Raw genomic sequence first — 26,643 nt, 5'->3', positions numbered from 1 at the left:
AATTGTTGGAGCTGCGGGCTAGGTTCCCAGGTCCTGATGGACTTCATCCTAGGGTGTTAAAAGAAGTAGCTAGTGAGATAGTTGATGTGTTAGTTTTAATTTTCCAAAATTCCCTAGATTCGGGGAAAATTCCGTTCGATTGGAAAATAGCGAATGTAACTCCTTTATTCAAAATGGGAGGGAGACAGAAAGCAGGAAACTACAGGCCAGTTAGCTTAACATCTGTCATAGGGAAAATGTTAGAAGCTATTACTAAAGACATTATAGCAGGGCATTGAGAAAAATTGAAGGTAATCAGGCAGAGTCAACATGGTTTTGTGAAAGGGCAATCATGTTTAACCAATTTATTGGAGTTATTTGAGGGAGTTACACGTGCTGTGGATAAAGGGGAACTGGTGGATGTACTGTACTTAGATTTCCAGAAGACATTTGATAAGGTGCCACATGAAACGTTATTGTGGAAAATAAAAGCTCATGGGTAGAAGATTAGTGAGCTAACAGAGAATGTTAGGCATAAATGGGTCATTTACTGGTTGGCAAGATGTAACAAGTGGTGTGCCACAGGGATCTGTGCTGGGGCCTCAACTTTTTGCAATTTATATAAATGACTTGGATGAATGGACCGAAGGTATGGTTGCTAAATTTGCTGATGAGACAAAGATAAGTAGCAAAGTAACTTGTGAAGATGACATAAGGGATATTAGGTTAAGTGAGTGGGCAAAGACCTGGCAAATGGAGTATAATGTGGGAAATTATCCACTTTGGCAGGAAGAATAAAAAAGAGGCATATTATCTAAATGGTAAGAGATTGCAGAGCTCTGAGATGCAGAGGGATCTGGCTGTCCTAGTGCATGAATCGCAAAAGGTTAGTATGCAGGTACAGCAGGTAATTAGGAAAACTAATAGAATGTTATCATTTATCGTGAGGGGAATTGGATACAAAAGTAGGGAGGTTATGCTTCAGCTATACAGGGCATTGGTGAGACCACATCTGGATTACTGTGTACAGTACTGGTCTCCTTATTTATGGGAGAATGTAAATACTTTTGAGGCAGTACAGAGAAGGTTTACTAGACTAGTACCTGGAATGGGCGGGCTGTCTTATGAGGAAAGATTTTACAGGCGAGGCTTGTATCCGCTGGAATTTAGAAGAGTAAGAGGCGACTTGATTTGCATCATGTAAGATCCTGGGGGGGTCTTGACAGGGTGGATTTGGAAAGGGTGTTTCCCCTTGTGGAAGAATCTGGAACTAGGGGTCGCTATTTAAAAATAAGGGGTCACCCATTTAAGACAGATATGAGGAGATATTTTTTCTCTGAGGATCGTGAGTCTTTGGAATTTTGTTCCTCAAAAGGCAGTGGAAGAAGAGTCTTTGAATATTTTTAAGGCCGAGGTAGGTAGATTCTTGATAAGGGCATGGAAGGTTATCGGGGGTAGGTGGAAATGGGGAGTAATCAGTTCAGCCATGAACTTATTGAATGGTGGAGCAGGCTTGAAGGACTGAGTGGCCTACTCCTGCTCCTAATTTGTATGGTCATATGTCCATATGTAATATAAAAATCAGCAAAGAACGACTGAAAAGTTGATGAGGGAAAAATTAGAGTACGAGAGAAAGCTAGCTAGAAATATAAAAACAGATAGTAAGAAGTTCTATAGATATTTAAAAAAGAGTTAACAAAGCGAGCGTTGGTCCTAAAGAAAGTGAATCTGGGAAATTAATAAGGGAAAATAAGGAGATGGCAGAAGAATTGAACAGGTATTTTGCGTCGCTTTTCACTGTAGAGGATACAAGTAAAATCCCAGAAATAGCTGTAAATCAGGAAATGGGAGGGAGGAAGAAAATTACAATCGCCAGGGAAGTGGTACTGAGCAAATTGTTGGAGCTGTGGGCTGACAAGTCCCCGGGTTCTGATGGCTCCTGAGGGTCCTTGGATCCTAAAAGAAGAGGCTAGTGAGATGGTTGATGCATTGGTTTTAATTTCCCAAAATTCCCTAGATTTGGGGAAGTTTCCATTAGTTTGGAAAAGAGCAAATGTAACTCCTTTATTCAAAAAGGGAAGGAGACAAAAAACAGGAAACTACAGGCTTAGCATCTGTCATAGGGAAAATGTTAGAAGATATAATTAAAGATGTGATAGTGGGGCACTTAGAAAAATCAAGGTAATCAGGGAGAGTCAACATGGCTTTGTGAAAGGGAAATCATGTTTAACAAATTTATTGGAGTTCTTTGAAGAAGTAACGTGCTATGGATAAAGGGGAACTGGTGAATGTACTGTACTTAGATTTCCAGAAGGCATTTGATAAGGTACCACATGAAAGATTATTGCAGAAAATAAAAGCTCATGGTGTAGGGGGTAACATATTGGCGTGAATAGAAAATTGGCTAGTTAACAGGAAACAGGGAGTAGGCATAAATGGATCATTTTCTGGCTGGCAAGATGTAACGAGTGTTGTGCCCCAGGGATTTGTGCTGGGCCTCAGCTTTATGCAATTTATATAATTGACTTGGATGAAGGAACCGAAGGTATGGTTGCTAAATTTGCTGATGACGCAAAGATAGCTAAGAAAGTACGTTGTGAAGAGGACATGAGGCTACAAAGGGATATAGATAGGTTAAGTGAGTGGGCAAAGATCTGGCAAATGAAGTATCATGTGGGAAAATGTGAAATTGTCCATTTTGGCAGTAACAGTAAAAAAGAAGCATATTGTCCAAATGGTGAGAGATTGCAGAGCTCTGAGATGCAGAGGGATCTGGGTGTCCTAGTGCATGAATCGCAAAAGGTTAGTATGCAGGTATAGCAAGTAATTAGGAAAGCTAATAGAGAGTGTTATCGTTTAATGTGAGGGGAATTGAATGCACAAGTTGGGAGGTTATGCTTCAGTTATACAGGGCATTTGTGTGACCACATCTGGAGTACTGTGTACTCTACTGGTCTCATTTAAGAAAGGATGTAAATGTGTTGGACGCAGTTCAGAGAAGGTTTAGTAGACTAATACCTGGAGTGGGCAGGTTGTCTTATGAGGAAAGGTTGAACAGGCTAGAGTTTAGAAGAGTAAGAGGCAACTTGATTGAGACATGTAAGATCCTGAGGGGTCTTGACAGGGTGGATATGGAAAGGAAATTTTTTTCTCTGTGGGTTGAGTGTCTTTGGAGCGCTCTTCCTCAAAAGGCAGTGGGAGCAGAGTCTTTAAATATTTTTAAGGCAGAGGTAGATAGATTTTTGGTAAGCAAGGGGGTGAAAGCTTATTGGGGGTAGGCAGGAATGTGGTCTAGGTTACAGTCAGATCATCCATGATCTTGTTGAATGGCGGAGCAGACTCGAGGGGCCAAGTGGCCTACTGCTGCACCAAATTCATCTGTTCGTAATAGGTGATTCATCACAACTTGAGGTTAATTTAGATTTGGTCTGTACTAATCTGTACTTGGTTGAAGTACCAGTTGAAGTATCAGAGGCTGAAATCTAGTCTTAAATATGAGGCGGTATTTGGCGGGTTTTGGGTGGAGGGGGTTGGGGAGTGGCCTGGGGAAGCTTAAACTGTAACATTGGTCTCATACTGACAGCTATGATCTTCTTCTTTGGCCTCCTTGTCTCGAGAGACAATGGGTAAGCGCCTGGAGGTGGTCAGTGGATTGTGAAGCAGCGCCTGGAGTGGCTATAAAGGCCAATTCTAGAGTGACAGACTCTTCCACAGGTGCTGCAGATAAATTGGTTATCGGGGCTTTTACACATTGGTCTCAAACTGACACATGATATGAGTCAGTAAAATGCACAGTGGGTAAAAAAAAAAATGTTATTTGGTGTTAACTTTTAAATATTTGTGTTAAGCGCATAAGTTTGAGAACTTAATTGGGCAATGACCAAGTTTTGATTGAAACATGTGTTCAGAACATCTGTCTCAAAATTAAAATCTGATCAGAATATCGATGCCAATCTTCAAAACCGCTGAATTTTGCATTGATGATGTGCTGCCGGAGGCTGGATTGTACTGCTGCTATTGGCCCCTGGCAAAATGCAGGAAGAGAGAGATTGTGATCTGGGAGGAGACAGCTATTGAGAATTTGATGGAGTACATATATATCCTCAGCATTTTTTTGAGATGTGTTTGGAGCAAGCACTAACTTTCCTATCTCTGAAATAGTTGCGCAAAAAGTTACTTCTGAATTGAAAGTGTTTAGCGCAGCTTTTTATATAACGTGTCGTTACAAGCCTAAATAAACTTATTTCTTATCCTGACTTTACTAAGTAGGCATCATCCGTCAGCAGCTAATATTGGCATTGAAATGTTATCTTCAGTGTTATCATAGAGTCATACAGCACAGAAACAGGCCCTTCGGCCCATCGTGTCTGTGCCGGCCACCAAGCACCTAACTATTCTTATCCCATTTTCCAGCACTTGGCCCGTAGCATTGTATGCTATGGCGTTTTAAACGCTCATCTAAATACTTCTTAAATGTTGTGATGGTTCCTGCCTCTACCACCTCTTGGCAATTTCCTGGTGAATCTCTTCTGCACCCTCTCCAGTGCAATCACATCCTTTCTATAGTGTGGTGCCCAGAACTGTACACAGTACTCCAGCTGTGGCCTAACTAGCGTTTTATACAGCTCCATCATAACCTACTTGCTCCTATATTCTATGCCTCGGCTAATAAAGGCAAATATCCCATATGCCTTCCTAACCATCTTATCTACCTGTGCCTTCGGTGATCTATGGACAAGTAAGAACTCATCACGGGTTTCTTTGCTGGTGCTACTGATAGGCACTGAGGTGAGGCTGCCTAAAAGCACCTTTCAATTGGGATGGTTTGGATCAGGAACTCGATCATTCGCTCCACAGCTGTGGAACATAATTTTGATACCGTGACCCATTTTGCTAGCTAGTGTTATTTTTTTTTCCAAAACGTTTTCCTAGCAGCTTTCTGTCAATTGAATTTTTTTAATATTCATTCTTGGGATGTGAGCATCGCTGGCAAGGCCAGCATTTATTGCCCATCCGTGATTGCCCTTGAGCAGTGGTGGCGAGCTGCCTTCTTGAACCTCTGCAGTCCATGTGGTGTAGTCCCTAAAATGAAGCCTTGTGAAGGGACAAATGCTTTAATATATTGTAAGTTTCAGTATATACAGGTATAGCTATTTAACCTGTGAATAAGATATGGCATGTGTAACAGCTTTTCAGCATTTTTAAAAATTAAATCAATTTTGTAAAAGTATCTGCGATCAGTTTTGTTCCATGTTCTTCCTACCCCCGAATAGGACACTGCTGGAGGAGACATCAAAGATGCCAGACTTCAATATGAAGGGGCTCTGGTGATTCTTGATGCAGGAGCACAGTATGGAAAAGTAATTGATCGACGTGTGAGAGAACTTTTCGTACAGTCAGAAATCCTGCCACTCGAGACACCTGCTTTTGCAATCAAAGAGAATGGTTTTAGGTAAGAATTGGCTTTTGGTGCAATGTGTGTGTAAGTATGTTTTTAAGAATAATTTTTTAGAATATGATTAATATAAACTTATTCTTTATAAGGATGATAACGTACAACATGCTTCACTCTAGTTCACTGGAGTTCTCAGTAGGGAAACAATTGTATTGTATTTCCATTCTTGGTGTGAGACCCCTTGGAGTAATGGGAATCCTATTGAAATTAACAGGTTGGAAACTCCTTATGTCTCCAGGCTGGGATATGTTTATCGTTTGGGTTTTCCTGATCCAAATACCTTCACGTTACAGACTTAGAATTTCATGCATGTGGGTTATTCATGTTCAGTTAATAGTCTTAGATAAAAGAATGGCAAAATATCAACAAGATTAGAAAAAGTGACTAGACAAAAAAAAGAGTAGGCCATAATGGCCCCTCAAGCCTTCTCTGCCATTCAATAAGATCATGCTTGATCTACCTCAACTCTACTTTCCTGCCCTATCCCCATATTCCTTGATTCCCTTAGTGTCCAACATATATACCATTGTCATTATCAATGGTTGAGCATCATCAGTTCTGTGGGAGAGAATCCCAAAGATTCCTAACCCTCTGAGTGAAATAACAACCACTTATCCTGAGACTATGAACCCAGTTCTATCCTCTATGGCCAGTAAAACAGCCTCTCAGTATCTTTCCTGTGACCTTGTCCTATCAACACCTTCTCTTTGGTTATCTGTTGCCCCACCCCTGCTTTACTTGCTTAAAACCTATTACAGTTCTAATTGCCAGTTCTGATGAAGGGTCACTGACCTGAAACATTAACTCTGCTTCTCTCTCCACAAATGCTGCCAGACCTGCTGCGTATTTCCAGCATTTCTTGCTTTTATTTCAGTGTCTACCGTCAAGCTCTCTCAGAATTTCATGTTTCAATGAGATCACCTCACTGCTAATCTCCAGGAAATTCTACTCAATCAATGGCCAACATGCCATTTGCCTTCCTAATTGCTTGCTGTTAACTTTGATTTGTGTACAAGGACAATCAAATCCCTCTGCATACCACTTAACTTTGTATCATCAGAAAACTTGGATCTATTACACTTAGTCCAATCATAGAATTATAGAAATGAATAGCACAGAGGGAGACCATTTGACTCATCATATCCGTGCCGGCCCACAAAGAGCTGTTGAGCCTAATCCCACTTTGCGGCTCTTGGTCCGTAGCCTTATAGCTAAAGGCACTTAAAGTGTGTATCCAAGTACTTTTTAAATGCGATGAGGATATCTGCGTCTTATCACTCTTTCAGACAGTGTTTTTCAGACCCCCACCACCCTCTGAGTGAAAAAAACTTTTCAACTCCTCTCTACCCCTTCTACCAATTACTTTACATCTATGCCCCATGGTATTGACCTCTCTGCTTCAGGAAATAGGTCCTTCCTATCCATTCTCTTTAGGCCCCTCATAATTTTATGCACCTCAATTAAGTCTCTGCTTAGCCTCCTCTGTTACAAAGAAAATAACCCCAGTCTATCCTGTCTTTCCTCATAGTTAAAATTCTCAGCATCCGCCTCTAAATCATTGAGTTAGATTATAAATACCAACATTTACTAGTCTGTCACCTTTTTTTAAAAAAAAATCTGCTTTTCTGTTCCTATCAAAGTGGGTAATTTCACATTTCCCCTTGTTATACTCCATCTGTCACCTTCTTACCCACTCCACCTAACCTGTTTTTTTTCCCTTTGCAGCATCTTTGCATCCTCCTCACAGCTTAGTTTCCCACCTAACTTTGCATCGTCAGCAAACTTGGATGTATTACACTCAGTCCCCTCATCTAAGTCATTTGTATAGATTGTAAATAGCTGAAGACAAGCACTGATCGTTGCAGCATCATAATAGTTACAACCTGTCAGCCGGAAAATAACCCGTTCCTACTGTTTTCTGTCAGTTAACCAATCCTCAGTCTGTACTAATATATTACCCCTAATCCCATGAGTGTTAATTTTGTGTAACAGCCTCTTGTATGACACCTTATCAAATGCCTTCTGAAAATCCAAATATTCTGTCCACTAGTTCCCTCTTATCTAACCTGCTCGTTACAACCTCAAAAAGACTCTCATCGATTTGTCAAGCACCATTTCCCTTACATAAAACATGTTCATTCTGTCTAATTGTATTGTGATTTATCATGTCTCTAATAATACATTCTATAATTTTCCCTTCTGCTGATGGCAGGCTAGATGACTGGTAATTCTCTGTTTTCTTCCTCTCTCTCTCTCACTGAAGATTTACTTAAGGAAATGCTTGATTTTAGTGTTTTAAAAAAAAAATAACACCCTGGAAGGGGGGAAAACAAGTTTATACCCTTCAATTTATGCTTTTGTGCTGATTCCGAATAAAACATAAGCCTAGATTTTTAAATATCTGTGGTGTTGCATGTTATAATGCATATGACATGTTCATTTCCACAGCCCCAGGTCATGTTCAGTTTATTTGAAAAGGATCAGAGGCAACTGTGTCGGATTTCTGAATTTCCCTTTTTGGAGTATTTCAGTTCTGACCAATTGTCTACAGTGAATGGAATGACCTCCTTGGGTCAAGTCTAAGCTATTCAGATACTACAAAGTGAGGAAACTCTAGGTGTTCATATGTGCAAAAGAATTTAGATAGGAAAATAATTCAGTATTGGTCTCAATTATATACTTAATGCATAGTGTCTGCTGATACTGAATGATGCTTATTGTGGAACAAAACCACTTCAGAGTCAGCAGCGAGTTGAGGTCAGAAAATCTTTATTACAAGGATGCAGTGAACCAAAGTCTCACAGAACATCTTCAGTTACAGCAGAGTTATTTTATACAACAGTTTTCATACATAACTGGTACAGCTGGTTACTGATACACCCATATTTGTTTATCTAACTTATCTAACCAGTTCTTCTTTGCAGTTTTGCCCTCCCCAATGCTTACAATAGATAAGCATGCCAAGGCTTCATGATGGAAAGGTACAGCAAGAGGAAAACAGCTTAAGCTGTGTGAACTTTAGTAACCCTATTAACCATTCATTCTCCATATCAATGCTCTAGACCAGTTGTATAATATTTTGTGCCAGTGAAATACAATTTCAACTTTGCATCACTACAAAACTTTTGATAATGTGTTTACTGAAATGACAGTGTTTTGTGTTTTCACAAGTGTTGGACACCACAAGGTAGCTTCACCCTTTCAGATCTTTAAAAATTTCCCATGTTGCATGTTAGTTTTCAGTACTCTGGTTGATTATAGCATATGCACATCTACTATTTCTATCTGTATATTTTATCTTATGAATTTAAATATATTTTTACTAAAGTCTTTTTGCTGTACCTTTCGGATAACAGGATGGAGCCTGATTTTCATGGAGCTGAAATGCAATGTTTCCTCAGTCGTCTTAAATTTAATTACCTTAAACTCTTAGGTTTTGAAAATTCTCCCAATTATGTTATTGATACTGGATTTATTAAAAACCAAAAAGACATTAACGTTGTTACTATTGGCACTTTCTATAACAGTTATTCTGCTTGTTCTATTTTGCACACATTCCTTTTAGTGTTAAATTCCACTTCTGTTGAGTTTTCACTTCTGGTTTCTAACTTTGTTACTATTTTATAATCCAGTTAATATTGCATTGTAAGCTTTTCTTTCATTATAGAATTTGATTCACATCTTTTTAATGCAGTTATTGCATTCCTATAAATATGCAGTGACTTGTTCTTAAATACTGTTTCTGTTTTAAAGAGCTATCATCATATCTGGGGGGCCAAGTTCTGTCTATGCAGAAGATGCTCCATGGTTTGATCCAGCAATATTTACAATTGGCAAACCTGTTCTTGGAATTTGTTACGGAATGCAGGTACTATACACAAATTCAGATCATTTGTGTTGGCGTTTGATAAAGACTAAGGCTAACTATAAAGCATTACACTTTTATCAGTGCCTTTTATCGGGGTACTATGGTAGTGCCATTTTACTTAAAGCTGTTTGTGCTGACTTATACAGTAATGCCTTTTTAATGCTGTTAAGTGTGGTTTTCATCCGTTGTCTTGGGTCTGTATCTGTTCGGCAATGGATTAGAATTTCGAAGTTTAATGTAGGGGAAAATTGAAGCATAACATGCAAACCAATTTTTATTTAAATTCACAGATGATGAATAAAGTTTTTGGCGGTACAGTGCACAGAAAGAATGTGAGAGAAGATGGTCTATTTACAGTAAACGTGGACAATAGCTGTTCACTGTTCAGGTACTGATTGCTTATTCTGATATGTTTGCAGTTTTTCTCGTCCTCATGAAATGGGCAGTTGAAACCAGTTCATAATTTGAAATTAATTGTAGATTTTATAATTATAAAACATTGCTGGTTCGTTTGTTTTTTTTTGTACTTCAGTACATTTGGGGAGTCATCTGCCACAGTGCAAACATTGCTTTATGTTCAGATGTTCTAACTCCTTTTTTTAAAAAAAAAACCCAGCTTTGATATCTGGTGTGATGAAAAAACAATTCATTGTTGAGTTTAGCATGGGACAAGTGCATGGTATAACGCCCTTCTACCCCAACCATGGGCTGGATTTTACCAGCCCCTCAACGCCATGGGTTGCGGTGGGGGGCCCCGTAAAATACAGTGGGGAGAGGCCCGCCTCGCCGCCCCCCCTCGACCTCGAGAAGGGCCTGCCGCGTATTACCGGCAGTGGCTGGGGAGGGGGGGGACCTTGGTGAAGCTGCTTGAAGGTGGGGCCTTCATCTAAATATGTAAGTGAACAGTAATGAGATTTAAATTAACTTACCTTCTGGTGGTGGCTGTCCCACGCTGATTTTACGGCCACCTAACACACCTTGCGTGCCTTTGGAACTCCGTATAGTTCCAAGGCGAGAACCTGATTGGGAGGGGCGAGAAATAAAATTTTCAGGGTGGGAGGGGTGGGTGAACAGGGAAAACAATTTTTATTGGCTGTGGGGATGGTGGGAAGGAGTTGAGGGTTAAAGGGAACAAAGTTTGGGGGGATGTTCGGGATACTCGTAAAAGTTTATAATGGGGGGCGGGGAGAGGACAATTAATATATTAAATACCCATTGGGAGGTGGGAGACTGGATTTAGAGTTGAAATTGCCGCTGAGTTCAAAGCTTGTCGTGGAGTGCGGTCACAAATAAAATCCAGACCAATGTGTCTCCACCTTCAAAGAATCAATTGTCTTTGTGTCCTGTGTAAGCAAGTCAGCAATATTGTACTGAATTATGACAGTTTTATGCTTATAAGTCTGCAGCTGCTAGCAATTGGGTTGGCACTGCCCAAATACATAGTTGCCTTCACACAAAAGTATAGACTATGGAGACTAGATGGTGCCGTAAGCACGTATTTTGTCATCCCTGACCAGAAAGATTCTTCCTGACAGATGACAAAATGCGTGCTTTTTGCACCATTTAGTATTGATAGTACATATATTTTTGTGCTAGACTAATTAAAGCTATTATGTATTTGGAAAGGAAGGCTAGAGACATATACAGCTTGAAAAACTTCATAGAATTATTCCTGCGTAAAATTCGCCTTTTCCCCACCAACAATGCCCCCCCATACTAATATCTTACTTTCCTCCAAGAACCCAGAAAGACTGCTAAGTGATCTCTCTCAACTGCTATTTAACTAATGCTTTTGTGACTAAATTGCGTACTTTTTCCTCATTTGCCCTCTTCCCATCTTCAGAGAAAAATAAAAATTAATTCCAATGGAACCAGCAATTTCATGTTGGCCTTTGTTATATGTCATTATTAAAAATAATATATAATCCTGTTGTGAAATTCCTATGTTTTATTATTGTTTAGTCTTCTATATTTCTTCCTTACATTTTACCCTCCATTAGAGGTCTACAGAAAGACGAGCTTGTTTTGCTCACTCATGGTGATAGTGTGGACAAGGTGGCAGAGGGCTTCAAAGTCGTCGCTCAGTCTGGAAACATTGCAGCAGGTATACTTGAGTTACTTTAGCAGTGAATAGTTTGTGAATCCAGGTTTGACTGTGTTTGTGTGTGTTTTGAATGCAGTGTGACAGACAGATTGGTTTAGAATGGGAAGTCAGCAATTTGTTCTTGCTGTGATTATGATCAGTACTACAATCACAGTGATTTTTTTTTGTGTGTGTGTGGTGATTTTTATATAGCAGTATCCAATTGTTAATGAATTTTCTCAGCTGAGGCACTGGATCAGCGGCTAGAGCCAGAAAGGAATACCGATGCGTACAGTGCATTCTGGAGCTCTTGTAGTTGCCTTGGTGGACCAACTCCCTTCTGACAGGGGATACCTGAAATGATGGGCCTCCACTTTTGGTAGAAAATATATGGTAAAACTGGGAATATCTCCTGTGAGGTAGGAGACCTTTAAACTTTTTTTTTTTCAGAATAACATCATAGAAAGGAAGGCAATATTTTATGCTTCCTCCTCCCATGAATCCCCTCCACCTTTGAGGTTATTTTGCAGCATATTGCTCTTCTAAAATGTGGTTGGAGGAATGAGGAAGCTACTTGTTTTATAGAAGCTTTCTGTTACCCGATCAAGCTTTAGCCCACAGCACTTTCTATTTGGACATTGATTTAATCAGTGTGCAGTACAGTTAATCAAGCTATTGTTTCCAGATATTATTTTCCACCTTGAAATTGCTTAAAGAGGAATTTGCATTGTAGATTGAGGTAATTAACTGACCTGCCTATATTCCATAATAGAATACCTGAATTTATAGCGCAGTATATCCCTTCCAAAGCAGAATGTATATTTGTGTTTGTGGGCCGTGAACTGTAATTGCCTATAATAAAGCAGTGGAATTCAAAGTAATAAGAAACTGCTTTCTGTGACGGTAGGTGCTGTACAACAATGCAACTGTTATGCACTAGAAGGAAAATGGGAAGGAGTTTGGTACTATGCCACACATATCTAATAATTGGTTATAGACCAGGATTGGCTGAGGCCTGCCTATTGTGTGAACTATGACTCTGCATTGTCCCAGGACTGGTGGTTTTCTTTTAGGTCTTCTGATTCACCCACTCTGGAACTGGCAGTCAGGAGTTGTGTATGATTGGTCAAGTGATTCCCACAAAGCTAGCTTAAATGTGTGAAAGCTGGCTAGTACAAACTTGTTTTCTATAACTCAATAACACAACTGTGCGTCTGTGATTTATGTTTATTGTCAAGCTCCTCCTTTAAGGGGCATGCTTTGAAATGCTTAGTTTATGGAAAATAAAGCAAGTGAGAATGTGGATTACTGCCTATTTTAGAACAGTTTCATACTTGTGCAAAAGGGTATTTTAAAAACATTGTGCATGTTCATTTTCTGTTTGTTTAAACTGTATACAGCAATAGCAAATGAGTCCAAGAAGCTCTATGGTGTTCAGTTCCACCCAGAAGTAGACTTGACAGAGCATGGCAAGGACATTTTGAAGAATTTCTTGTTTGATATAGCTGGTTGTAGTGGAACATTCACAGTCCAGAACAGAGAAGCAGAATGCATCAGAGAAATACAAAAGAAAGTTGGTCATTCCAAAGTTTTGGTAAGCTTTACTTATTAATAGTGTAACATTTTTGTGATAATGAAAAAGTGTTTTTCATGGCATTGCACATACCCTGTTTGAGAAACAAAACATGGTTTTGCAGTTTAGAAATTCTAACTGTTGTCACTTGTTACATAGGTTTTACTGAGTGGTGGAGTAGATTCTACAGTGTGCACAGCTTTGTTGAATAAGGCTTTGAACCAAGATCAAGTAATAGCTGTTCACATAGACAATGGTTTCATGCGGAAAAGAGAGAGTCAGTCTGTTGAGGAAGCCTTGAAGAAACTTGGTATTAAAGTTAAAGGTAAAAATGAAAAAGAAATTGTATAAGTGGTTTTATTGATGAAAAACATTATAAAACGGTTTTGATGTGTGAAAATATCCCTGTCGAAAATATTACAGACCTATGGCGAACACGTGGACAGTGGAGCATGTGGCACAAATTTAGGGCATTAAAGCCACAGAGAATGTACAGCATAGATTCACTAGGATTATGCCAGGGAAAGGAAACTATAGTTATGAGGAAAGACTTGAGATGCTTGGACTGTTTCCACTGGAGCAGAAAAGGTTAAGAGGAGATATAATAATTATTTAAAATAATGAAAGGCTTTGGTAGAAGTGAAAAGGGGAAAGACTGGTTAGAAAAATAAAAGCCTGTGGGATCCAAGGGAAAGTAGCAAGTTGGATCCAAAATTGGCTCAATGGCTGGAAGCAAAGGGTATTGGTTAGCTGGTGTTTTTGTGACTGGGGGGTTCTGCAGAGATCAGTCCTAGGTCCCTTGCTGGTACATAATCAATGAATTAGACTTAAATATAGGGGGCATGAGTGAGAAGTTTGCAGATGGTGCAATAATGGACCATGTGGTTAGTGAGGAAGAAAACTGTAGACTATAGAAAGATATCAATGGACTGGTCAGGGAGGCAGAAAAGTGGTTAAATGGAATTCAGTCCAGAGAATTGTGAGGTAATGTATTTGGGGAGGGGACAAGGTAAGGGAAGACACAATAAATGGTAGGTTACTGAGAAGTGTAGAGGAATAGAGGGACCTTGGCGTGCATTTCCATAGATCCCTGAAGGTAGCAGGACAGGTAGATCAGGTGGTTAAGAAGGCATATGGGACTGCTCTTTTTTGGCCAGCACGGAACCAGTGGGCCAAATAGGCCTCCTTTTGTGCCATAAATTTCTCTGATTCTATGACCAGCATCACTAATAGTCCGAGTTCCGAACCCAACCGTATATGGGAATGGTGGAGAGATGGGTAAATAAAATCAGTAGCTCTGTGCTGCAAAGGTGTTCCATACTTAGTTGGTTTGAATAGAGCCAGTTGATGTGTGTAATAAGTTTATATGATACTTCCAGAATTTTGTAGAATTCCCCACTATTGCCATTCTTTGAGTTTAGGACCCGAGTTGTGTTTTTTTTTGACAAATCCAAAATGAAAAGATGCACATGCTTTTCTGTAAGTACCAATATCTGTAACATGCTTGTGTATGCCACTGACCCCAGTACCCTGAATTCCTATTTGGCAAGAATTTTTTTTAGAAACAAGTCAGCCAATCATTAGTACAAGAAGCACAAGATTAATACAAACTCTTATAGGACAAATTGTTTTGTCTATATAAATAATTAAGTATTATTAACCATTGTGATATTCAGTTTTAAGTTGCATTTGAAAACTAGAACTTAGTTGTTTATTTCTGCAGATTATTACTGTAACTTTATTTAAAATTTTGACAGTGGTTAATGCAGCACATGCATTCTACAATGGCACAACAACTCTACCAATTTCAGAAGAAGACAGAACTCCCAGGAAGAGAATAAGTAAGACCCTAAATATGACAACAAATCCAGAAGAAAAAAGAAAAATAATAGGGGATACCTTTGTGAAGGTACTTTTTGAATTAACTTTGTAGCATTAACTAAATTAATTTTTATTTTGTGGTACAAATGCTCAACTAAAATATTTGAGTAATTTTAAAGTGCCGTGAAAGATGAAAAATACAAATGCTTCTTTTGATTCTCTTTAGGTTGCAAACGAGGTAATTGGGGAAATGAATCTAAAGCCTGAAGAAGTGTATCTTGCTCAAGGTACTTTGAGGCCAGATTTAATTGAAAGCGCTTCAATAGAGGCAAGTGGGAAAGCAGATGTCATCAAAACTCATCATAATGATACTGAACTGATAAGAAAATTGAGGGAAGAGGTCAGTGATACATTTTATCAGCTTTGTTTCCTAACTCTAAATTTAGCAAACTAATCTCTGCAAGTTTACTGTGATTAAAATGAAAGTTGGAGGCTTTGACAGAAGTTCAAATTAATTGATCCTCTAATGTCTTCAAGGTTTCTCTAATAGTTTGGTTCACAGGTATGAGTTTATTCTGCAGTTTCAGTTGGTCATATTATCTGTAGTAATAAGCAGTGTTCTGTCCGTTAATAAATAAGACTGCTGTAGTGAGCAAATGTGTATTTGCAAGGGCTTGCAGTTTCTTCATAAAATTTAAAATATCTGTTTAATTTCATAATTATTTAGATAGGAAATATATTTTATAGTTAAGTTTGAATACATATATAACTATATGTATCTTTGGTTTTGCAGGGTAAAGTGATTGAGCCGCTAAAAGACTTTCACAAGGATGAAGTGAGGGCATTAGGCAGAGAACTGGGACTTCCCGAAGATCTTGTTTCGAGGCACCCATTCCCAGGTAAACTGAATACGTAAATCTGTCTTCATTAAACTGGAAGTCGTTCCTTTTTGTAATTGCTCTTGCATCTTAAGTAATTTCTGGTTTATGTTGAATTCTCTTTTAAAGGGCCTGGTCTTGCCATTAGAATAATCTGTGCTGATGAGCCTTACATTTGCAAAGACTTTGCAGAAACTAACAACATTCTGAAAATAGTAGCTGATTTCTCTGCAAGTGTGAAAAAAGTAAGTTAAGGTGGTTATTTCCTGCCAATTTCTTGGCTCGCTAGAATTATTAATTAAAACTTGATTCAATAACTTAGAGAGCACTTGCCATTTCAGTTCTAACAGGATTGCAATAAGTCATGCAATACAATGTACTGCTCAATAAATGAGTCTCATCTATTTAAACCATTTTTCAAACTTTTCTTTGTGGTGACCCCAACAAGTAATGACTCACCCTGTCTTAACTTCCAAAAGCCCAAAATTTGCTGCAATGGTGATATTGATGATAAATGCCAAACTTAAACCTTTGTGCTCTCCGATCCTCTAGTGGCAGATTCACACCGCAGTTTTCTGTAAAAGTGGATTAGGATGTGCCACGGTGAACACAGCAGCTGATTGGGAGTGCTCAATGTCTCATACGCCCAAGGGCCTGACACAACTTGAAACACATTATTTAATGTTTCCATAAAAGTAAAAGTGCTAAACAATTTGTGCAAGTTTCTCATTTTCATATCTTAAAAGCTGATTAGCATAAATGAAGGTCGATTTTTATTCTCTGTATTTCTCATTGTTTATAATCAGGACAATATGGAAGGGCATCAGTCTACCAGGGTTGCTTAATGATGTTGCACATTCTAGTATCTGGTTAATTTCATTTCTGACAGTCTTGTCAGTAAGTGACTTGTTTTATTTTAAACAAAGCAATAAAATTAAAGTAAAGCTGGTTCGATAAAGAAAGAATGAAGCTGTTATTTCCTCACACACAGAATATGTCTGTACAAACCAATGACCATAAAGTAATAAGGTTGTTCCAAATTAGCAACATTTGATCATAATTCTCCAACATTATAGACACATGGGATTTTATTTGGTGGGAACTTCATGAAAATTGAGTCAAAATCTGCTGAGAGATTGAATACTCTGGTTCTGAGTCCTCCAGTGCCGTTCTGTAATGGTCTAAGTAGCGGTGACGATCACAGTGCTGTTAATTCAGTGAACTCCAGCTTACCATTAATTTTAACAAGGGGCAGCAGGCGGGGGTCGGAGCCATTGTGATTCATTGCTCAACTTTGTCAGCAAGGGTCTCTGTGGTACAGTGCAGAAGTCCCAGCAAATTGTGGAATGCTGTGCATAATGGCATAAGTCACCACACCATAATTTCCTAGAATTTTAGCACCATAATAATGGCATTAGCAATATATAACAGATGCGCTGTTACTGTGACGCAAGTTTTCAGCAAGTTAAGGCCCAATATCAGCAACTCAAAGAGAAACATTAATATATACTAATATTTTTACGATTATAACAAAAAGTTGCTAATAACTCAACGATACAAAATTCTGATGACAAACTAACAGAAATCTGTCTTTGTGCACTTCTTGAGTTGAATGGACCCTAGTTTCAAAAGCAATGAATTAGATGGGTGCCAGAGCCGTATAAACATTTTAGAAGTCTCAGCCCATTAAAACTTTGCTAGAATTGATGCAATTTGAGAGGACTAATGGGAAGACAGAATACTATAAATGGTACAACTTTGAAAAGTGTAGATGAGCAGAGAAATTTTGGTGTCCACATACACAAATCCTTAAATTTGGCAGGGCAATTTGATAAAGCAATTAAAAAAACATGTGGATTACTTGGATTTATAAATAGTTGCATCGAATATAAAAGTAAAGAGATCATGTTTGAACTTTATAAATCACTAGTTAAGCCTCAGCTGGAGTATTGTGGATAATTCTGGGCACCAAGATGAAAAGATACAGAGAAGGTTTACCAGGATGTTAACAGGGTTGAGGAATTTCATTTATGAGGAAAGGTTGGAAAAAGTTGGGACCATTCTCCTTGGAACAGAGAAGGTTAATAAGTGATCTGTTGGAGATCTTCAAGATGGTTTTTGATAGTGTAGGTAGAGAAAAACTATTCCCTCTGGCGATTGGGTCACTAACCAGAGACCATAGATTCAAAATCATAAGTGAAAGATCTCGAGGAGAGATGAGAAGAAATATTTTCAGAGTTGTCAGGCTCTGTACCGCTCTAACTGAAAAGGTGGAAGCTGATTCTATAAATAATTTTAAAAGGGAATTGTTCAGGTACTTGAGGGTGAAGAACTTTCAGGATTATGGACAAAATAACATGTGGGCCTAAGCATGACTGCTCTTTCAAAGATCCGGCGCAGGCCAAATGGCTGCTTCCTCTGCTGTAAGTTTCTATGATTATATAAATCAAGTACATTTTCTTTTATTATCATGCCAACACAGATACAGGATTATTTGTATGGCTAACTATGTATCGATGGTATATAAAAGCATTTATGCTGGTTTTCAGCAAAGAATTTGTTTACAGAAAATACTAATTTAAAGGTCTTGGGCAGTCATGATATTATGTTCTTGCACAGCCACACACTTTACTGCAGAGGGTCAAGTCCTGTACAAGTGATGAAGAACAAGAAAAATTGATGCAAATTACAAGTCTGCATTCACTCAATGCTTTTCTGATGCCAGTTAAAACTGTTGGAGTACAGGTTAGTGATGCATTGTAAGAAATGGGTGAATCATTACAAAATACTGTTAAACATGATATAATTTGTAATAAATTTATTTTAAATGGAGAAGTAAAGTACTGCAGATACTGAAAATCTGAAATAAACACAGAAAATACGGGAACTACTCAGGTCTGGAATCATCTGTGGAGAGAGAAACAGTTACCGCTAACAAAGTTTACTGAGTTAACCCCAGAAGGATCATTGTCCCGAAATGTTAACGCTCTTTCTTTCTCCACAAATGCTGCCAGACCTGCTGAGTATTTCCAGTATTTTCTGTTTTTATTTCTTTTAAATTGAGTTTGGATAAAATTGAATCGTTTCAGCAGATTATGTAGTCTGGAAATGGGAATGCATTGGTGTAAATTATTCAATTTAATACACTTCTAGTTATCAATTCGTTCATTACACAGAGTTTACTGTTGTATTTTGATTATGAAATGGCACTAGGAAAGCCCTAACTAACTTGTTTCCACGGTGGGCTAGGTAATCTGGAAATTTATCACCTGCTATACAAGAAGTAAGTTAAGTTTGCACATGGGTTGACTGTTACTCTGCCTGTAGCTGTGTGTATATTTGTGAGTGTAAATATATATATATGTGACATCTCCACTTATTCGTGGGAATCTCGCCCGAGACTGCCCAAAATGGAGAAGAAGCATCCGCGATGGTGCCAGCCAGTTCGAACATCTTCGACATGCCCAGGCAGCGACCAAATGCAAACAGCGGAAGGAGCGTTTGGAATTTTGAGCATTCCATTCACTCACCTCACCAAACACCACCTTCCCCATCTGTGGCAGAGTGTGCGGATCCAGAATTGGACTATTCAGTTACCTAAGGATCCACGAGTCTGGAGTAGAAGAAAGTCATCCTCGTTCCCGAGGGACTGCCTAAGAAGAAGGACAAGAAGATATAAAACTCGAGGATAGTGTATTTTCCTCGGTAAAGCCTAAAGTGTATTTAAGGAATAAAGTTTGCTGTACTTTTCTGAAAAATATATTTTTGTTTTGCAGGGTGACTGTAGGTCATATAGCTATGTTTGTGGCTTATCTAGTAAGGATACACCACACTGGGATTCCCTCATGTTCCTAGCCAGACTTATTCCACGAATGTGTCATAATATTAACAGGTCTGTTTTTATATTGTATGTTTAAGCTATTTAAGAGTAAATACGATGTGAAAATTAGACATTACTATCTTTTGTGAAGTATAATATGAACTAGCTTTTTACTTAATGGAAATGTTTCTGTTTCAGAGTTGTGTACATTTTTGGACCACAGATCCGAGAACCTATAACTGATGTAACGCCGACTTTTCTAACAACAGGAGTGCTTAGCACACTCCGGCAGGCTGATTTTGAGGCACACAACATTCTTAGAGAGTCTGGTAGGAATACAGTTAAGAATTCTTGAGAAATATTATTAGGGGCGGCACAGTGGCGCAGTGGTTAGCACCGCAGCCTCACAGCTCTAGGGACCCGGGTTTGATTCTGGGTACTGCCTGTGCGGAGTTTGCAAGTTCTCCCTGTGATCGCGTGGGTTTTCACCGGGTGCTCTGGTTTCCTCCCACAGCCAAAGACTTGCAGGTTGATAGGTAAATTGGTCATTGTAAATTGCCCCTAGTATAGGTAGGTGGTAGGGATTATGGGATTACTGCAGGGTTAGTATAAATGGGTGGTTGTTGGTCGGCACTGTACTGTATCTCTTTAAAAAAAAAGTAAGTGGGATAAGATTGTACTCTCTGAATTAATCTGATATAATCATCATTCTGATTTTCAGAAATTTGATGTTGCAAAAAAGGGGTTCCCCTCCCCCCTTCTATTCATGTATTGGTGAAGTGGTCAAGAGACAACTGCTGCCAGATCTGGGGAACCTTCTGTGCTTGGTTTGTGGGAGGCGAATGAGATTGGCATGGGATGGTTCTTCTGTAAACTTTTTCTTTGATACCTGCGGTGATGCAAACATTTTTGTTCTGATTCCGTTTATGTGAGCTTTCTTGGTAGGCAATCGCAGATGCAAACTTTCATCCTCTGGTGCAACACATTGGTGCATCAACCAGGATTACCTATTTTTTTCCTTTTCAGATCTTTTATTAGATTTTTCCAGATCAAGATGATGATTTCATAATCATTTGAGTTTCAGTCTCCAACATGGAGGTAGAAAATAACTCAATCTGTGATTACTTTGAATTAGGCATATCTGCAGTTGTTCTAGCTCTGCATCAACATTCTTCAGTAATTAGTTGTGTGTGTGTTTGCAACCTTATAGATCTCTCTGGGAAAATTAGTCAAATGCCAGTTATTTTAACCCCGTTGCATTTTGACCGTGACCCACTCCAGAAGCAGCCATCTTGCCAGAGATCTGTGGTTATTCGGACCTTCATTACAAGTGATTTCATGACTGGCATCCCAGCAACTCCTGGCAATCACATTCCTGAAGAGGTGAGATTTGAATTTTTTAGATTTTGGAAAATATTGCAGTTTTTCCCCAACAATTTAGAGGATGTTTTCTGACATTGCTAGATGGATTATTGAATATAAATAAATAATTTCTGTCATTGGGTTACTATTGAAACTAATGTGAGATACAAATTTACTTAGTCAGTGTATTTTGTTTAATTTCTTTCTAGTTTTATTTCCCCTCCTGAAGTTTCAGACTCCTGGGGTAAAATTCAAAGAACACAAACAGCAACCGGTTTGTTTCTTGCTGAAATGATCATTCTTCAAGTTTGAGTCTAGACAGTGAGGGTCAGACTATTCAACCATATAGGGCATCACAACTGAGCATATGTTTGTGCCCTACACCCACAGTCATGCAGTTTCCAGTAGTTAGTGATCAGTACCAGGAACATTGATTCAGTAATTCTCTTACCCCTCCCCCATTCTGCACTAATTCAGCACAGGGAATTTTAAGCATTTCAGCTGTTGTCCTGACAAATCATCAGCTCAGACCCAAGTTATTTATCATTTAGTGCTACATCAGCCCATTAGCCCATTGTGGAAGATTTCAGCATTTTTAAATGCACGTTAAAAGAAGTCAATATTAACAGGAACTTTTTCTTGTAATGTCAGGTTATTTTAAAAATGGTGAGAGAAATCAAGAAGATACCTGGAATTTCCCGTGTCATGTATGACTTGACCTCAAAACCACCTGGAACCACAGAATGGGAGTGAAAGAAACAATTTCTTTCATGAAAACATTCCCAATGTTAACAGTACAGTGGAAGTGTGACTGGAGCGGCTACTTTGCACTTTTTATTGTCATTCCCCCCCCCCCCGGAGCCTGGCGTGTAATTCAGTGTTTGGCAAGGACACATTTTAATGGGCTGAGGATATGTACGGGTAAATGGATTGAGCATCAGATTGTCCTGGTAAAATTGTGTAGCTTTTGCCAATGTATTTTGATTACCTTTATAGTTCAATTTGTCTGGTGTTTTGTACATCCTAAGACACAGTTCATTTACAGTACATTTACTAAGCCATTGCCAGTCATTGTAAAGCTCAATTATTGATGTGACCAATTATTTTTAAACAGATATGTTGCAAACATTTTGCCAAATGGATAGGTTGTATTGAACTGTATTGACAAGTTTAGATGTATTCCAGTCTATTTAAAGTTTCTTGATGGTTTGTAATTGCATTGTTCCAGATGAACAAATTACCGGCAGTTCGGCTTTATTACTATAATCTTGGAAACTGTATGAAATGGTTAGAAGGAATGCAGTTGTGATTTTCATGGCCTACAGAACTTTCATCAAAGGGTTTTATTTTTGCCAAAAATCCTGATCATATACATGTTTTTGGATGGATATTAGCAGCCAACTGCATTGTACTGTACATATTTCCTAATTTGTGTGTGAACCAAAATTTTATTTGACGGATCAGAGGACTAGGGTTTTCCAAAGGCAGCATTTTTAATGTATCATTTGATACTTTTATATATCTATTTTATTAACTGACTACCATAATTTCATGCTGTGAAATATTTTCACTTTGGTACCTTTCTTGATATCAGTTTATCAACACAATATGTACGCTTGTTATTTGTTGCATTAATTTGGTCACCTCCATAATCTCATATGTTCAGAAAATGTAATTTATAATTGTAAACTTTGTCAAATTAATAAATTGATGACAGACCACAAATTCTGAAATTTCCATGCAGGAGTAACTTTGTCAATGGTGCAGCGTGAAGCATTTTAGTTTTTACCTTACTGCAGAAGTGTTCATGAAACTCTCGTCTGTTTGACAGAACTCCATTTTTATTTTTAACAAAATCCCACTCATTTGGTTATTACAAGAGTTTTGCAGGATAAAGCACTCAGTCCAGCCATTTTAATGCTCATATGTATAATTTATCCAGATGGCATTTACGTGTGTATAGAAATTAACATTATCCTTTTAAAAACATCTAAAATTTAAAGGGTGTATACAGTAAAATTTGTGAATAGAAATAAAGTCTCACAGCTAAGATGCAGACTCGTAGATAGATCGGATGACCAGATCACTTCAAGCACTTGAGTAGGTTTGATAAAGCGGAACTAGCTGTTTGTAAGGTATTTTCTTGCTTTCTTCAGTTTGTAGTCACTTGAAGGAGCTGTATGCCATTAATTATTCATGTCAATACCTGATGCCTGAACAAACTGTTTACTACATTGCCAGGACTGCCATTTTGGAATTGGGGTTCCAAACAGCTAGGTTATTCATCATGCATCTGATGTAGCAGTGAATAGATTTCTATTTGGAAAATCATGATTTATAGCATTGCTGAAAAATAAATTATTCAGCCAAAAAGGCCTTGGATCAAATTTGTGGTACATATTTCCTTTATTTAAAAACAAATGCCTAAATCACATTTATGTTAGTATTGCAGTCACTTTTTTCTGGTAAAATAAAGCCCCTTGGTTAAGAATAGTAGTTGGCACAAAATGAGAGAATTCTATATTCAAACTACATGTTACCAGCATTGAGGAAAATGTGACTTGAAATAAACTAACCTTGTCATTTTAAAAACTACTGACCAGTGAGTTCATTCTAAGATCTCCATCTTAAATTATTAAATGGAACAAACTGCCTCATTTTCAAGGTGCATGGTAGGCATAAAGCAAGAGAATAGGTATTTTTGAAATACCAGTGAAATGCATATCAATTTAATTTTCTTTTCACACCCTTGCTGGTAATGAGTCTATTGGTCAACGTGCAAATCACTTAAGTCAGTGTATAAATCTATACATGGGTACTGTTAATTTTTTTTTTAGTAATTCATTTTATTGCATGCGTATTTCCTATCTACAGATTCTGTTTATTGTTAAACCTCAATAAACTATAGTATTAAATTACTTATGACTTTTCATTAAAAACTGCAACTTACACCATGTAAGATGTATTGGAATTTTAGATCTGTGATTTCAGCTCTTAAACTGCTAGCACCCTCAGGGAATTATTGTTGCCCAAGGTCAGTCATTTTAACTTTTCAGTTGATGCACAAACAAATCCTAACGTGTGAAAGGCACAATTTCAAAATTTGTAGATGATACAAAACTTGGAAGGATTGTGAACTGTGAGGAAGATAGTATGGAACTTCAAAAGGACAGTCAAGATGGTGGAATAGGCGGACAGGTGGCAGATGAAGTTCAGTGCAGAGAAGTATGAGGTGATTCCTTTGGTAGGCAGAACAATATGCAGTAAAGTGTACAACTCTAAAGGGGTGCAGGAGCAGAGGGACCTGGGCATATATGTGCATAAGTCATTGAAGGCGACAGGTTGAGAGAACAGTTAATAAAGCATACAGCATCCTAGACTTCATTAATTGGAGCATAGAGTACAAGAGTAGGGAGGTTATGTTATAACTGTATAAGACAATGGTTCAGCCTCAACTGGAGTATTGTATCCAGTTCTGGGAGCTGCATTTGAGGAAAGATGTGAAGGCATTGGAGAGAGTGCAGAAAAGATTCGTGAGAATGGTTCCAGGGATGAGGCACTTCAGTTATGAAGATAGATTGGACAAGAGAAGGTTCAGAGGAGATTTGATAGGTATTCAAAATCATGAGGAGCCTGGACACAGTAAATAGGGAGAAACTGTTCCCACTTGTGAAAAGATCAAGAATGAGAGGGCACAAATTTGAGGTAATTGGCAAAAGGAGAAAAGGTGACATGAGGAAAAACGTTTTCACGCAGTGAGTGGTTACGATCTGGAATTCACTGCCAGAGTGGTGGAGGCAGGTTCAATTAAGGCATTCGGAAGGGAATTGGTTAGTTATCTGAAAAGGAAGAATGTACAGGGTTATGGGGAGAAGACGGGGGAATGGCACTAAATGAATTGCTTCCTTGGCGAGCTGGTGCAGACATGATTGGTCGAATGGCCTTCTGTGCTGTAGCAATTCTGAGATTCTGTAACATAGAAATAACATTACAAATGTAATCATTTAGGAAATCAGCTCTGCTGTTTTCACTTGTTCTCTCATCTATATCACATATAATTGTAGTCTGTCTTATCCTCTGCTGTTCCATCTCCTGTTGTTTAAGTTAGTTGCATATCTCTGCTCTTCCCTCCGTTTTTTTATACATGAAAATAATGGCATCCTTTCACCTATTTGGCTCAAATTTAATTTAAAGAGCAGCAACCATTCAACTGAACAGATAAAGCTGTCTAAGATCAAATACCACAAATTATGACAGTTACCAGGTGAGAAGTGGCCCAGCTGCCAAAGAAACAATTAACAAAAGAAATGGGAACCAACGAAATCAGTCAAAAGATTTTTGATAACTTTGAGGACATGGTGCTAAGATTTATAGCTTGAGAAATACGCTAAAAGAAATACCTAATTCACAACAAAAATCACAACTCTCTTTCTTTGAATTTCTCAACATTTTCCCCTGAAATACACCCCCTCATTCAAATGCTTACACCTTTAGTTCATAGGATTTCCCTTAGCTAACACCATCAGTTATCTGGTACCTTGAACGAAGCAGTTTAACCAGATAACAGAATTCACCTCCCATAAAGCAGCATCGCCATTGCATTGCAACTTCCAGAATGTAGATTAAGGAGTGAAATGAACAATTTTTGAAAGGAGTGTGGATAGATAACACAGTAGAACTTTTTAATGATTAACAGCAGGATTGGCCATTCACAAAGCATTCTATGGGTTTGAATTTCTGCAGGGATTCTCTTGATTGCCCTAACTTTGGCAGAAGAGCTGAAGAAACCACAAAGACAACAAATGCAAATTCACCCCCACCGTATGTTGTGCAAAATTGACTTGCTCTCATCAACTTCAACCCCAGGATTTCCTCTGTTGCAGTCTTCAGCCCCATGAATGTTTCTGCCTCACCCTCTACCTTGGCTTTGTAGATACCATTCGACATTGAAGAAATTGACCCCAATCACTCTTGTCTGATTCGATTCTGGCCTCTACTACTACTGCGATTGCTGCCAACCCTCCAAAATTGTCCTGGAATGTCCAGGATTTAAAGATTAATCTTGTGGACGCTGTTGCTAGCAGCCCAAGAGAAAAATATCTTGCTTTCACAGATATGCTAACTCTTACAAATTGATTGCGAGAAATGCAGTTTCTCTGCCCAATCCAGCTTTTCTCATGATCTCTTGAGAGGGCTGTGAAATCTCTCCATTTTTCTGCTGCTGACATTTGCTCAGGGTGCTGGGTTGGGACCAGGTAGCTGTCTCATGACTGGCGACTTGGTTACGGAGAGCAGCTCTGCAAGACCCCAAAGCTGTTGCTGGTTTTTTGTTTAGAGGTAAGTATCCACAGGGGAAAGACTGGAGATGGTGAGCTGGGCCTTTTGCGGGGTGGGGGTGGTGGTGGTAGGGGTGGCTGGGGTTCAGCTCAAAGCAGGAGTTTTCTGTAAAGTACTGTCACTGACCTTATCTGGAGATCTTCCCTCTACAGTTTCCAACCTCGTGGTCCCGCAACCCCCACAACCCGCTCCCATCTCCTTCCTAAAATCCACAAATGGGACTGTCCCGGTAGACTCATCGTTTCAGCTGTTCTGTCCCACTGAACTTATTTCCCCCTATCTTGATTCTATATTTTCTCTGCTGGTCCAGTCTCTTCCCACCTACATCTGTGACTCTACTGATGCCCTACGTCATTTTGACAGTTTCCAGTTTCTTGGCCCTAACCGCCGCCTCTTCACTATGGACGTCCAATCTCTCTGCACCTCCATCCCCCACCTAGATGGTTTGAGGGCTCTCCGCTTTTTCC

General features: G+C 38.8%; 1 protein-coding gene across 2 annotated transcripts in view; it reads left to right on the top strand.

Moving 5' to 3' along the window:
- Nucleotides 1-22,572, top strand: part of gmps (guanine monophosphate synthase) — a 35,733-nt gene extending 13,161 nt beyond the window's left edge. For both annotated transcript variants that reach the window (XM_068042219.1, XM_068042218.1), the window contains exons 2-16: nucleotides 5,253-5,431; nucleotides 9,188-9,302; nucleotides 9,593-9,690; nucleotides 11,303-11,406; nucleotides 12,786-12,979; nucleotides 13,118-13,283; nucleotides 14,716-14,867; nucleotides 15,006-15,179; nucleotides 15,573-15,678; nucleotides 15,787-15,902; nucleotides 18,277-18,402; nucleotides 19,434-19,549; nucleotides 19,676-19,806; nucleotides 20,688-20,860; nucleotides 21,491-22,572. In XM_068042219.1, the coding sequence (XP_067898320.1) occupies nucleotides 5,253-5,431; nucleotides 9,188-9,302; nucleotides 9,593-9,690; nucleotides 11,303-11,406; nucleotides 12,786-12,979; nucleotides 13,118-13,283; nucleotides 14,716-14,867; nucleotides 15,006-15,179; nucleotides 15,573-15,678; nucleotides 15,787-15,902; nucleotides 18,277-18,402; nucleotides 19,434-19,549; nucleotides 19,676-19,806; nucleotides 20,688-20,860; nucleotides 21,491-21,592 (2,052 nt within the window). In that variant the 3' untranslated portion in view covers nucleotides 21,593-22,572. The remainder of the gene's footprint in view (nucleotides 1-5,252; nucleotides 5,432-9,187; nucleotides 9,303-9,592; nucleotides 9,691-11,302; nucleotides 11,407-12,785; nucleotides 12,980-13,117; nucleotides 13,284-14,715; nucleotides 14,868-15,005; nucleotides 15,180-15,572; nucleotides 15,679-15,786; nucleotides 15,903-18,276; nucleotides 18,403-19,433; nucleotides 19,550-19,675; nucleotides 19,807-20,687; nucleotides 20,861-21,490) is intronic.
- The last annotated feature ends 4,071 nt before the right edge of the window (nucleotides 22,573-26,643 follow it).

Source organism: Heterodontus francisci, chromosome 11 (genome assembly GCF_036365525.1).
Source record: "Heterodontus francisci isolate sHetFra1 chromosome 11, sHetFra1.hap1, whole genome shotgun sequence".
NCBI lineage: Eukaryota > Metazoa > Chordata > Chondrichthyes > Heterodontiformes > Heterodontidae > Heterodontus > Heterodontus francisci.
Note: the sequence above shows the minus strand (reverse complement) of the source record. Positions and strands in the feature narration are given on the sequence as shown.